Source organism: Populus alba, chromosome 16 (assembly GCF_005239225.2).
Source record: "Populus alba chromosome 16, ASM523922v2, whole genome shotgun sequence".
Classification (NCBI taxonomy): domain Eukaryota; kingdom Viridiplantae; phylum Streptophyta; class Magnoliopsida; order Malpighiales; family Salicaceae; genus Populus; species Populus alba.
In genome coordinates, this window is record NC_133299.1 from 8,195,966 (window position 1) to 8,210,337 (window position 14,372).

A 14,372-nucleotide genomic window follows, 5' to 3' on the forward strand; every position below is an offset into this window, starting at 1 on the left:
TTATTTCAATTTCATTATTTAATTAATTAGAATTAAGTTTCATAATTTGTTTCAATCTACTTTCTATAGAGTTATTCTGATCTTATGATCTAGGACGTGAGTTTGATCTATTAACTCAAGTGGCTTTTTTTTTTTTTTTTTTAATTTCATCATTTAACATTGAATTAATTGAGAATTGAGGTGTAATATCCCACATCGGTGGATGAGAACTTGAGGGAAGACCTTATATGAGCATGTTCACCTTGACTAGTAAAACGTATTTTGGGGTTATGTGTGACTACAAAGAATAAATTTATGAGGCTCATGAGCCAAAGCAGACAATATCTTGCTGGTGAAGTGGGGTGTTACATGAGTTTTATAATTTGTTTTGATTTTTTTTTATATGAGTTATCACAGTCTTATTATCTGAGTAATGGATTTAATAAGTTAACTTGAGTTGATCTAATATATTGCCACCTCAATATTTTAAAAAAGATGTTGTCTTGAGTTTTTTTTTTTTTTTTTTAATTCAAACTATGTTTTAAAGTTGTTTTTAGATATACCAAGTTATGTGAGATCTAATTAATCATCACATAATTTATTTTTAAATAAAAAAATATTAGTAATACCTTAATATTTTTTAAAAAAAATTTAATAATCTAGCCTTCAACATTCCACTTGCAAATCTAGAAAAAAAATTATTACGGCATTTGGTAGCATAGAGCTACTAGCTCAATTAATTTGGTGTTTAATATAGTTTCAGTTATTACTTTTAAGTGTTTTTTTAAGTATTTTTAGTTTTAAAAAATATTAAATCGGTATGTTTTTTAATAATTTTATAATTTTGGAGTGATGATATAAAAAATAAAAAAATATTATTTAATATATTTTTAAATAAAAAAAATTTTAAAAAACACCCTACACTACAGTTACAAACGGACGACTCGTAAGTCGTAAGTAGCTGCAAGCAAGCCGTCGTTCTCCTTTTAAGCAAATCAGGAAAACAAGGAACCGAATTCCCCCCTTCGTAATCCTGGTAGAAACAAATTAGGGTTCTTCTTGCAGATTTTCATTCAAAAAAAGAAGGAAAGAACTATTCTCCAAAAATGCATCAGCACCAAATTGTACAATCGCCGGCCAGATTAGGCCTAACAAACCCAACTTCTCCTTCTCTTCCAGTCCAAACCCCAAATCCTCCTCCTCCCAAATTCCCCAACCCTCAACCACCGCAGCACCACCACCCGTCCACCACCACAACCCCCACCACCACCACCTCCTCTGCTCTCCTCTCTCTCCTCCCACCTCTCCCCAGAGCCCAATCTCTCCTCCTCCAAATGGCTTCTTTAGCCACCAAACTCTTCGAACTCTCCCCTAACCGTCCCCACTGGCTTTCCGCCTATCGCGGAACACTCCCAACTTTTCTTCCGTCACAATCCCAATCACTGGACGAACCCACTCCTTCTTCTACCAAAGAAATTATCTCCCTCTTTACTTCCCTTCAGACCCAACTCTTCGAATCCGTCGCCGAACTTCAGGAAATCCTTGACCTCCAAGATTCCAAGCAAAGGATTTCCCAGGAAATCAAATCTAAAGACTCTGCGCTTCTTAATTTTGCTAATAAATTGAAAGAAGCTGAGAGAGTACTTGATATTTTAGTTGATGATTATGCTGATTATCGCCGCCGCCGCCCTATCCCTCCTAATGAAGAAGAAGAAAATGCTACTAACACCACTACTGTTGCTTCTCAATTGAAGTTATCTGATATTTTGTCATATGCGCATCGTATTAGTTATACTACATTTGCTCCGCCGGAATTTGGTGCTGGACAGGCACCATTGCGTGGGGCGCTACCTCCTGCCCCTCAGGAAGAGCAAATGAGAGCTTCCCAGCTATATAATTTTGCTCATCTTGATGTTGGGTTGCCTAAAGATGTTGAAACTAAGGAGAAGACAATTGAGGCAATTATTGAGCCACAACACGAAGCTAATCCGCTTGAGAATTTGGCAGGCCTGTTTCCTCCTAATATTTCTGTCCCGGCAGGGTGGAAACCTGGGATGCCTGTGGTTTTACCAACAGATTTACCAGTGCCGCCACCTGGATGGAAACCTGGGGATCCAGTGTCACTGGACTCTATTCCATTGCCTATAGCTGTGGAACAGAAGTTGCCACCTATTGCTCCTCAAGGACTGCATAAGCCACCAGAGACTATACAGGTTCGGCACGTGGAGCTGGATATTCCGGATCAGGATGATGATAGTAGTGATTATAGTAGTGATGTGGAAAGCTCTGATGATGAGGATTGAGAGAGTGATGGTCCAGAATAATGGATTGTTCTGATCAAGGTAAGTGTACTTGCTCTTATGAGCAAATTGAAATTATTGAGTTACATGTGATGTTCCTAGATTCCAATGTACAAGTAAGATTCAATTTTAATGATATTCTGTTTGTCTAATGCGAAAATCCCATGATTCTTTTACCATTTGTTTCGTTACTACATATGGTTTGCAAGTTGCAGTAAGTCAAAAAGGTTACGGTGTTCACAAGCGCTTCAAAGATTATAACTCTTGATAAGATGTCACTTGATGATGCTGTGGTATTCAATTATTCATCACAGAAAGTACTTTTGTGAGTTTTGCAAGAAAGAAAATAATTTATCAATAAATAGAATCAGATTTGGAAAGAAGAGTGATGATTAGAAGGATAGATTAAATTCATGTAAGCTGTGACTACGTGGGATAAGTTATCTCATACAGCAGACATGTACGAAGAATCCTTTTACTTCCATTGGCTGACAGACTAGCTTGGCAAGTAGGCAAAAGAGCTTATAATCAATGGGGGTGAGAACTGATTTATTTCTTGAAAGACATGATTTAGAACTTAATATTTTGACGTAGAAGGATTAACGCAGGGTATGAAGATGCAACTTTAATGAATAAGAAGAGAGGGCAGCAGGTTGAAGACTTTTTTAAGTTGTTCCCTTGATCCATCTGCCGTGAGGGATTGATTCCCTTTTTTCCCCCTTTGTTTTGCATTTTAATAGCATAAATGTCAAAAGATGGCTGACGCCAATGCTAAGATTAGCACCTGATGGGTGGGGGAGCGCCAAGGATTCAATTCATTTTCTGTTCTTTTGTTTATTTATTTACAATTGAGATGGCTAAGGATCCGATTCTAATAAAAATTGAATGGATTAAAAAAATGAAAAAAACTGCGATAAAAGATATGAGTTTATCTTTTATTAATCATTTAGGCTAGTGCTATCAGAGATTAATTATCACAATTATTATTATAACTGAAGGTGATAATTAGGTCACGAGGAAGCTGTAGGTGAGAAATTTCACTTTCAAAAAGAGATGGAGAAACTGGGATTTTCTGTTTGAGCTTCATGCCTCTACATGTTTTAATGATAAGTTGTAGAGATACAATTACAACCTGATGGATATTCAGAACCTTTTTGCTAACTATGTTTGGTTTGGATGGATGCCATGTCAACTATTTCCCTGAAAAGTGTAAAATGTTTCAAAACTTCTCAATATGATTTCTATTATTTTCCTGGATTTGTGCTGCTGGCTCCATGTTGTTGGTTTGGCATTGTTGGCTTTGCAAATTATCATAAAAGAAACCTTTTGCACAGGCTTTTAAATGATGGGATCCCATAGAATGGGGCTTAAACTCAAATTTTGTGGAGCTAATAAATGTTATACAAACAGATGCGCTATCATAGACAAAAAAAATACCAAGATCTCTCAATTTATGATCCAGGAATTTGCTTGAAGTTTGTATGTAGAAGCTCGCACAATGATTAATCACCAGTTCTGAATATGTTTTAAGATTCCTATTGCCTGTACATATTTTTTTAGCTCTGCATTCTTAAGAGATCTTGACCTTTCTGTGTCAACTAGATAATCGAAAGCATGCTTATGCTTTTGTTAGTAAATTTTGTTGTTCATATGGGAGCTTGGAACTGTAATTGACTTTTGACTAAAAGTTGTGTCACTTTCCTTTTCTTTCCTTCCTTTTCTATTTTTTCTCATTGTAGTTCTTTGATTTTGTTGTTACAGTTTGTAGCCAAGAGAATTATTAGGAAAATGAGTAGAACCTAGAGCACATGTTTTGACATGTTCTGTGGTTCTGGAGGAAAGAAAATTTGTGTAGTTGTGCTATTTTTTCCATGACATGGTGTGTTATAATGCCAAGAATATTGGATAATTGCCAAACATTGGGAATTATTGGCTAATTTTTTTTCTCTTTGCATTGTTATGTTGTATTGTTTACAGGGTATTTTGGTGGTGTTTCCTCAGCTTTTGTTCAGCATATTGGATAACTGGAGCTCTATTTTGCTTGTGCCTTTTTTTACGGACATCTTATATTCTTATCTTAACAAAGGGAAAAAAGAAAAGGAACATGACTTCTGTGTCAAATCCATGCATGTGAGTGGGATGATATGCTTGTATTCACAATCTGATATGCAATTGTTTATGATACCGATCATCAGCGATCCATTTCTGTTGCTGGTCCGAAGTCAAAGGAGTGGTCCAAAACTATGTTAGAGTATATAACTGATGACCATATTGCACTCTACTGGTGGATCAATTCCTGATAGTTGCTTCAAGGGAATGGAAGTGGTTCTACTTTTTTGACCTTCTGAATTGTAAAATTGCTGTGTGTTCCTTTATTCTTTTGGATGGGAAAATTGCAACTTATTCTTCTAACTCAAATGAGTACTGGCTGGATGTTTGATGAAATGAGCAATATGTATGTAACTCTAACAAGCTAACCTCTGTTTTTTTTTTTTACTTAAGTTATGAATGTGAGTTGAGTTTGTTGGTTTGAGTGAATGTGGAAAGGGTCAATAGGTGAAGAAAGTTATGCATGTAAGTTTGGGTGAATGTTGTTTTGTATCTATCCTTGCAGGGTTGTGTCAATTTGGTTTTTTCTTGCTCCTTTTCTTTTCTGATTCATTCATGGGTTTCTTTCCAGATAATGACCAAATTGATGCTTTAATAGTTTTATTCTGTTTTCCTCTACCATGTTTTGACACATGGGACCGAACACTGAATTTTTCAACTGTCAGTTTTGTTGAATTGAGATGCATTTTTCCTGTGATGCTGTTAAGATAACTACTGGCATGGTCCAATAGAAAAGATCGCATGGCCTCTTATGGTGGTGAAAAGTGGTTAATAATCATAGTTGAGATGCAGGATATAGTATATCAAGAGACCAGATAAATTAATAATATTCCTTTTTGATATTATTGGTAATCAGACATGATCGGTATTTTAGGTTCCTGAACTTGACTAAGGATTGATGAAAAGGCATGCTTGAGAATAAGAAATATTTTACTTTATGGACTGTTTTTAAGTCGTACCTGTTGCTTACCAAATTATATCTTACGACCTGTTAAATAGATTTCAATTGCATGTTTTCTTGCTCAACTTTTCAGAAGTGGCTCTGATTTGGATCCAGTGCAGTAAGTTGCGTCTGGTATAGCCAATCAAGTTCAGGGGAAGTTCACTCCAGGTGCCCTGCATATAAGCTGACCCCAAAATGGTAAGGTTATGATTTTCTGTGGCCTATATTATCGAACCCATAAATGGTTTATGGTAGTTCACTTGTGAGTTTGATGAGCTTGTTTGGCTCTTCGAAATTAGCCAAGCATATTCTCAACCTGCCAGCATAGTGGTCAGTGAAATGTATTAGTTTATGCTTTTTTAGGTAGATAGAGTTTTACCATTCAGAATTTTGTCCATATCCCTAAGGTCTAAAGTGCTATGATGTGTTTTACAGACAGTAAAAGCTTTTCTGAGACATAAGTGATATTATGATTTGGTGTCATAATTTTGCCCACATGTCGAGTCAATGAACATGATTTTGGTGTGTATACTTCGTGCTTCCCCCTGTTTGAGTTCTAAATACACTGTGTATATGTAATTCCATTCGGTGATTTGCAGGTTCTGTTATTGATGAACCTTGCTATTAACTCGTGGAGGCTAGAGCCCTGATTTTGAGCCAATTGCAAGGATTGACATTCTTTTGCAGCATCATTCTGGAAAAGCTCAGTATGATCATACTCTTAGCAGCAAGCATGTGATGATCATACTATGGAGTTAAACATCTTATGCGACAAATTTCCTGACGCCATGGAGTTAAACATCGTATGTGACAAATTCCCTAATGCCAAATAAGTGTCTGTGGATTGCTTTTACAGGGAAACACATCACTGTTTTATATAAATTGGCAGTTTTATTAGTAATATAATTCTCAGTGACCATTTCATCTTGAAAAAACATATATGCTGAGCTTTCTCCTTCTACTTTCAAGGGACAACGTTGACAAGTGACAGCAACGTTCAGAAATCTATGAAAGTCATTGTAGGCTGATACGAAAAGAAAATAACATCAAATGGTAGAAGTGGCTTCTCATTTCTTGCATGACAAGATAGAGATTTGGTTTGAAGGATTTATGTATGGAAGTGAGTACTTGATGTTAACTGGGTGGAATTATCTACAGCCATTTGCAAAAGATTTAACAATAAAGATGATATAATGAAAGAATTTAACAAGTTGGTACAAGAAAGAATTGTGGAAGATTATATGGAGAAGTTTGAAGAATTGAAGTCTTTAACAAATGTATTGAGTCTTTCATTGCTTGAGTCTTACTATGTTTCAAGCTTTGTTAGTGGGTTGAAATAAGATATCAAACCAATGTGAAAAATTCTCAAGCCAATTACTTTGATGTTGGCCTTTGAGCAAGCAAAATGGTAGGGAGGAATCAAACAATATCATGGCCATAAGAAACAAGATTGTTCAACATACTAATTTCATATTTAACATGGATAGATAAACATGTAACTTTTCAATTAAGTCTTTCAATAAATATAAGAATGAGGTTCTATAAAAACCGAAATACTCTTTTTAAACTTTGTTGGAATAAAAAAAAAGACTAAGCCAATGTTTTAAATATGGTAAAAAAAAAATTATGTCTGGATATCAAGGTAACGTTAAAGAACTGCATATAATTGAGGGTGTTGAAGATAAGAGAGAAGAATTTTTAAGTGTTGGGGCAGAGAATGGTAATGGAAAAAATATAAAGGATAGAAGAATTACAGAGTATGGATTATCATTAAATGTCCTAGTTAATAGTTATGCACATAATATATTTAGAATAAGAGGAAGTTGTCAAGAAAAGGAATTGATGATTCTGATTGATAGTGAAAACAAACATGTTATTAGTACAATTAAAGCTATCATTGTTAAAACTATCATATTAGCAATGACTATAGTAAATTAACAATGTCATGTTATGTGATACTTATAACCTTGGATTTAAGTGGTTTATGCAAGAGCATGAGTTCAAGACAGATTTAAGGATACTAAAATCAGAAAGATATGGTGTGGTGTTGGGGGTGGACTGACTAAGAATTTATTCTTCAATCTTATTTGATTTTATAAAAATGAAAATATATATTTAAAAAATTAGTAAAATGATAGAACTAAAAGGAATTTTGGTAGAAGCCAAGGTACAATTGATGACAATAACTAAGGTATATAAAAATTTTTAAAAAGCAATTTATGGTTATATTGGCCCATTTTTTTGGTTCTTTTTCTTTTTATTTTTTCATTTATTTTCTTTGCTTTTTTGTTTGAATTTTTATGGTTTTTAATTTTATCATTCAAAACAAGTTTATGAATTTTGTTATAATAATAATAATATTAGTAGTGGTAACAGTAGTAATAATAATAGTAATGATAATAATACTAATAATGATAATTACAATGGTTGTAGTAGTAATAATAATAGTAATAGTAATAGTAATAGTAATAGTAACAATAATAATAATTATAATAATAGTGATCACGACGACGACGACGACGACGACGACGACGACAATAATAATACTTATTGATAATATTAATAATGATGATAACTATAATGTTAGTGATAATAGAACAACAACAACAACAACAATAATAGTGACAATTTATCGTTTGATGTTAGATTTGTTAGGAATTGAGTTTTATTGCTTTTTATATATGATATTTCTGATCTAATATCTCCTGTTACTGGTTTGAAAAGTTTACGTGGCTTGATCTTCTATTTTATTTTTTACCTTATTATTTTTTTTTAATTTTATCGTTTAATATTTTTTTTTTTTAAAAAGAGTCATCTAGGTTTCTCCTATATATTTTATTGAAAACTCACACTAGACAAATCCAAGATAAGATATTTAAAGATTTATCTTCTTCCTCAAGTTTATAGCATTGTAAAAAAATCTTCGTATTCTTGATACTTTTTTCATGTTTTTAAAAACATGGTTCAACCCACGATGAAGTGCGCAGGCAAATGAACTAGTCATAACTAAATTGTGCCTAAGATACTTTCATGCCTGCCATTTAATACTACAAGTGTGTTTAGTATTGCGGTAGTAGTTGTGATTGTGATTTGAAAAAAACTGTTTTTATAAAAAGTACTTTTAATTGAAGTTGATTTGAAAAAATTGGTGTTTGGTTAAAACTCTGATTAAAATTGAGGTTAAACAAAAAGTAGTTTAATGTGTTTGATTAAGAATGCTTTTGAAATTAAGGTTATAAAATAATTTAAATGTTGGAGATTTAACTATTGCTATTACTTCATGAAATAAATAATATTTTATATAAAATCTTTTTTATTATTCCATTAAACCATTTACAATTCCATTACGTACAAAATTCATCCGACAAGAACTACAATTTTCATAATTTTTTGAGCGTGCAATAAAATTAGATAAAATATTATCAATAATAAAATTGATTTGATATTACAGTGCGAGTGAATTTAATTCACTCCACACTAGTTTTTCGGGGAAAACAAAATATTGTTTACATGACAATGCGAGTGAATTTAATTCACTCTAAACTAGTTTTTTTAAAAATATATATATACAAAAAATAAACACGCTGAAAAAAAAAAACTGCTTACACAAACAGTGCAAGTGAATTGCACTGTTCACGTGAATAGTGTAAATAGTGCAAGTGAATTGCACTATTCACTGAAACGCTGATCGAAAAAAAGCAGCCAGGAGCTGCTTCGCCAAAATCACGTGCAAAACATGAATTATCATGGGTCCCACCAAAAATAAATTGTGTTTTTTACGTAACCAAACATAATATTTGATGTGGTTGCTTCAAACGTAGAAGCAACCATGCAAACAAACGACCTCTACATATATCAAATTGTAAATATTAAAATCATATTGTGATGCTAATACATATATCCTATTAGATGAGTCTCACCTTTTGAGTTATGTTAGTGCAAGATTTTAGTTGGTTTTAATGATCGCGAGGGAGATGAGGTTTTCAATGTGATATGTGGTTTAATTATTATTTTTATTAATATAAATATCTGGGTTAACTTGCATGTATCTTTATTAATCTCACAAGTCTTAAAATTAACAATCATGTAAACCTCTAGTAACTATTATATTAGCAACCATATGCTTAATTTTGATCCTTTAGTAGTTTAATTATATTTGTTCACACTAACCATAATCTAAAAAATTAAATCAAATTAAACAAAAAAAATACTAATATTACAATATAAAAGCCAATTTAAATACCATAACCAATCCTCATATCTTGAATTCAACCTTATTTTTACATATTTATGCTCTTACAGGATTTACACACATATAATTTTTTAATAGTATACCTAACCGTTTAAATGTAGGAAGCTCTATTGCTCATGGTTACCAATTGTTTTTGTTTTTATTGGTAACTAAATATTTATTTTGTCCAAGGATCTATATCCAGGTTTTATAATAATCTCCGCCCACTAGAATACCTTTATTCCAGAAACCAAACACGCAAAAGCAAAAGCTGAACCCTAAAAACTCCCCTATATATTGAACTCTAAACGCATCTCAAGCACTCTCGCACACCTAAACCCTACTGCCCCTCCGCTTCTCTCCCCTTCTAACAAGGAAATGGCCGCCGCCGCACGCCCCCTGGTCTCCGTTCAAACCCTCCCCTGCCTCAACGACATGGTCACGGATTCGGCTGCCACCGTGGCTCTCCCCGATGTCATGAAGGCCTCGATCCGACCAGACATCGTCAACTACGTCCACTCAAACATCTCCAAGAATAGCCGCCAGCCTTATGCCGTCTCCAAGAAAGCCGGTCACCAGACCTCAGCCGAATCATGGGGTACTGGTCGTGCCGTTTCTCGTATCCCCCGTGTTCCTGGTGGTGGAACTCACCGTGCTGGTCAGGGAGCTTACGGAAACATGTGCCGTGGTGGGCGCATGTTTGCTCCCACCAAGATCTGGCGCCGCTGGCATAGGAAGATTAATGTGAACCAAAAGAGGTACGCTGTCGTTTCAGCTATTGCTGCATCTGCTATACCCTCTCTGGTGATGGCACGTGGTCACCGCGTGGAGTCAGTCCCTGAGATGCCTTTGATTATCTCCGACTCAGCCGAGAGCATTGAAAAGACATCTACTGCTATTAAGGTGCTCAAGGAGATCGGTGCTTTTCCAGATGCTGAGAAAGCGAAGGATTCTCACGCGATCCGGCCTGGAAAGGGGAAAATGAGGAACAGGAGGTATATATCTCGCAAGGGACCCCTGATTGTGTATGGAAACGAAGGTGCTAAGATGGTTAAGGCCTTCCGTAATATTCCAGGAGTTGAGGTTGCTAACGTTGAGAGGTTGAACTTGTTGAAGTTGGCTCCTGGTGGTCATCTTGGAAGGTTTGTGATCTGGACAAAATCAGCTATTGAGAAGCTTGATTCAATTTATGGGTCATTTGAGAAGTGTTCAGAGAAGAAAAAGGGGTATGTGCTGCCTAGGTCCAAGATGGTCAATGCTGATTTGGCTAGGATCATCAACTCTGATGAGGTTCAGAGTGTTGTGAAGCCAATCAAGAAGGAGGTTAAGAGGGCTACTTTGAAGAAGAACCCATTGAAGAACTTGAATGTGATGTTGAAATTGAACCCATATGCTAAGACTGCTAGGAGGATGGCTCTTTTGGCCGAGGCAGAGCGTGTGAAGTCTAAGAAGGAGAAGCTCGACAAGAAGAGGAAGCCTGTCTCAAAGGTATCTGTTCTTACATCCTTTTTTTTATGTTGGTATATTGTGAAATGATTAGTTGGTTACTTTGATGCTGTGTTGCGTGCTCTGGTAATGTGTATGGATGCTGTTAATGTGAAGGTCTTATCTTTGTATATTAAGAGTTTCTGTAGAAGAATTAGGCATAGTGTTGAAGACTTCAATATTTGTATGGCAGTATTATGTTCATTTTGCAGTGTTTGTTATCTGTTTGAGCTATATACGTTTTGTTTCCTTCATATCTTTAAGAATCCTTCCATCATATTTATATATTAAATGATATTTTATTCTTTAACCTTGTATTTTATTTCTTTTATTTGTTATTGTTATTACTCTCTCCAAGTCCATATCTTTATGCTTCAGGGATGCTATAGTAGGCATTTTTATTACATATCTGAAATGTTGTTATGTATTTATTAACAAGCTGTGTTTTCTTATGAAACCTATCAGGAGGAGCTAGCCGCTGCCAAGGCTGCAGGAAAGGCATGGTACAAGACAATGATCTCAGACAGCGATTACACAGAGTTTGAGAATTTCACAAAGTGGCTTGGTGTCTCTCAGTAATAGTTCTGTTTTTAGAGAAGAGTTTTGTTCATCTACTCGATTCTGTTATCAACTTTTGTTTGTTTTTGGTTGTTGGACATGGATGAGATTTGTTGGGAATTGGATTTTTGGTATTTCAATACCGTTCTTTCATTCCCACTCTTGCTCTATTTTGCTAGCTCAAAGAATTTCTATTGCACTCAGAATTGGAATAGAACATTTTATGACTTTAGTGTGTTCATTGCGTTGCTGGCTCCAGTGTTCTGTATGCTTTTTCTATGCTCATTAAGCAGCCATTTCGATGCCTGATGATATTATGCATAACATGTATGGTTTGTGTTTTTCTCCTGGCAAGGATTTATGGATGAGGAGATCTGTCTGATTTTCCCCACGTCGTTGGTTAAAAAATTAACTTGAATGTACATTATGAACGGGACTGGTATCAGAAGAATTAATGCTTTCTTATTTTAGTTTTCGTCATACAACAGGTATATATATACAACCCTACACTTTCCTAACAGAACAAGGAAAGACTAATTAAACTAGAAAACTGAATATTATAGGAATCCTGCAAATTGTAGGAGTCTTAATACAAGTTAACATTCCCCTTAAAGTTGTTCCCCCTAAAGTTGGTGCGTATACGTTGCCCATGCCCAACCTGTCTAGAAACCTGGATATTATAGAAATCTTGCAAATTATAGGAGTCTGGATATTATAGGAATCTTGCAAATTATCGGAGTCCTAATACAAGTTATCATCCCTCCTGGAAGTGGTGCATAGACTTGGCACATGTCCAACTTATCTAGAAACATGGAGAACTTATTACTAGAAACCGTCTTAATAAGAATATATGCTACTTACCAACAGGTGTGTGGCTCAAGTGGTGAAGGGGGCAACTCTCCTTTCTTCGAACCCCGGTTCGAGTCCCAGTGGAGTGGGGTTGGAGAGTTTGCTCCCTTCCTCTTTCTCTTGGATCCTCCCTGTGCGGTATCCCTGTCACCCCTGCGGTGCCTTACCTGCTCACTAGGGCTTGCAGGATGTTCAGTGGGCCGTGGGATTAGTCGTGGTGCGCGTAAGCTGGCCCGGACACCCACGTTATCAAAAAAAAAAAAAAAAAAGAAGAATATATGCTACTTGGTGAGGAACCTTAATTACTTTGTTATCTAGCTTTTCTTTAATAAAAAACCGAACAACCTCTACATGCTTGGTCATATCATGTTGCACTGGATTATGAGCAATATCATGAGCATCTTTATTGTCACAAAATAATTTCATCGGTTGGCTATGGTTGACCCCAACATCTTGTAATAGAAACTTAAGCCATAAGAGTTCACAGATACCGAGTGTTATGCCTCTAAATTCAGTTTCTGCGCTTGATCTTGACATAACATTTTGCTTCTTATTCTCCACGTTACTGGATTTCCTCCAACAAAGGTAAAATATCCGGATGTCGAACGACTATCATCTATGGATCCGGCCCAGTTAGCATCTGTATAACACTCAATTTTGAAATGCCTATTTTTTTTTTTTTTGAAATAAAACTCCTTTACCATGGCTTCTTTTCAAGTAACCCAATATTCTCATGACTGCACTTATATGTTGTTCTCCCGAATTGTGCATATATTAACTAATTATGCTTAAGGCATGAGCCAGATCCAGTCTAGTGTGACCCAAGTACATCAATCTTCCTACTAGCCGTTGATACCTCCCTTTATCAATCGATCCTTAGGTCTAATCAATACCCAACTTCATTCCTTCAGCCAATGGAGTGGATGCCGGCTTGCACGATGTCATACCGATTTCTTCTAATAGGTCAAGAACATACTTTCTTTGCGATAGAAATATCCCGGACTTGCACCTCGACACTTCAATCCCAAGAAAATATTTTAAAGAACCAAGATCTTTCATTTCAAATTATGTGGACAAATAGTTTTTCAAAGTTGCTTGCTCAGCAAAATCGTTACCAGTAACTACCTTATCATCCACATATATAATGAGAGCTATAACCTTTTCATCCCGGTGTTTCAGGAATAACATGCGATCCCAATTACTTTGTCTATACCCGAATGCTCTCATTGATTTGGTAAACCTACCAAACCAGGCTCGTGGAGACTGTTTCAACCCATACAATGATTTCTTAAGTCTACATACCTTGTGTTTCCGTATGTCCAGATCACTCCATCCTGGTGGAAGGTCCATGTAAATCTCCTCAGTTAAATCTTCATGGAGGAATGCATTTTTTACATCAAATTGTTGCAAAGACCAATCTAGATTTGCTGCTAAGGACAATAGAACACGAATTGTGTTGATTTTTTCCACTAGTGCAAATGTATCGGTGCAGTAAATGCCATATTTCTGTGTATATTCCTTTGTTACCAATCTTGCCTTAAAGTGATATACTATTCCATATGCTTTGTATTTCACTGTATAGACCCATTTGCATCCCACAAATTTCTTTCTAGCTGGTAAGTCAGTTATTTCCCAGGTAGCATTCTTCTTCACCAATCTCAATTCTTCATTCATTGCATCTTTCTAGCAGGAATCTGTTAAGGCTTCTTGCACACTATTAGGAATAGATACAGTAGATAATTGATATACAAATGACTTATTTGATTCTGAAAGATGACCGGTTGACACATAATTGTTTAATGGGTATTTCACTTTTGAATCAGAATTTGGCTCACTCATGGAATACTTATGTTTACACTTAAGATCTGCCTCTGTAAATAGGTTTGGAAATACCTCGATTAATACGTTCTGGAAGGCG

The 14,372-nt window shown here is 35.4% G+C and overlaps 2 protein-coding genes across 2 annotated transcripts; both read left to right on the plus strand.

Annotated features, from left to right (window-relative positions):
- Positions 1-955: 955 nt before the first annotated feature.
- On the plus strand, positions 956-4,922 carry LOC118045880 (mediator of RNA polymerase II transcription subunit 4). Its single transcript, XM_035054621.2, has 2 exons — positions 956-2,321; positions 4,257-4,922. The coding sequence occupies exon 1, from the start codon at positions 1,086-1,088 to the stop codon at positions 2,280-2,282; it is 1,197 nt and encodes a 398-aa protein (XP_034910512.1). The 5' UTR covers positions 956-1,085; the 3' UTR covers positions 2,283-2,321; positions 4,257-4,922.
- Positions 4,923-9,866: 4,944 nt separating this feature from the next.
- Positions 9,867-11,846, plus strand: LOC118045881 (large ribosomal subunit protein uL4). Its single transcript, XM_035054622.2, has 2 exons — positions 9,867-11,050; positions 11,513-11,846. Exons 1-2 carry the CDS (start codon positions 9,941-9,943, stop codon positions 11,624-11,626), a joined length of 1,224 nt encoding a protein of 407 aa, XP_034910513.1. The 5' UTR covers positions 9,867-9,940; the 3' UTR covers positions 11,627-11,846.
- The last annotated feature ends 2,526 nt before the right edge of the window (positions 11,847-14,372 follow it).

Bases quoted from the DNA above. Each gene is read 5' to 3' on its own strand.
- LOC118045880 (XM_035054621.2), top strand. From the start codon at position 1,086: ATGCATCAGCACCAAATTGTACAATCGCCGGCCAGATTAGGCCTAACA.
- LOC118045881 (XM_035054622.2), top strand. From the start codon at position 9,941: ATGGCCGCCGCCGCACGCCCCCTGGTCTCCGTTCAAACCCTCCCCTGC. The intron at 11,051-11,512 runs GTATCTGTTCTT...GAAACCTATCAG, and splicing joins AGAGGAAGCCTGTCTCAAAG to GAGGAGCTAGCCGCTGCCAA.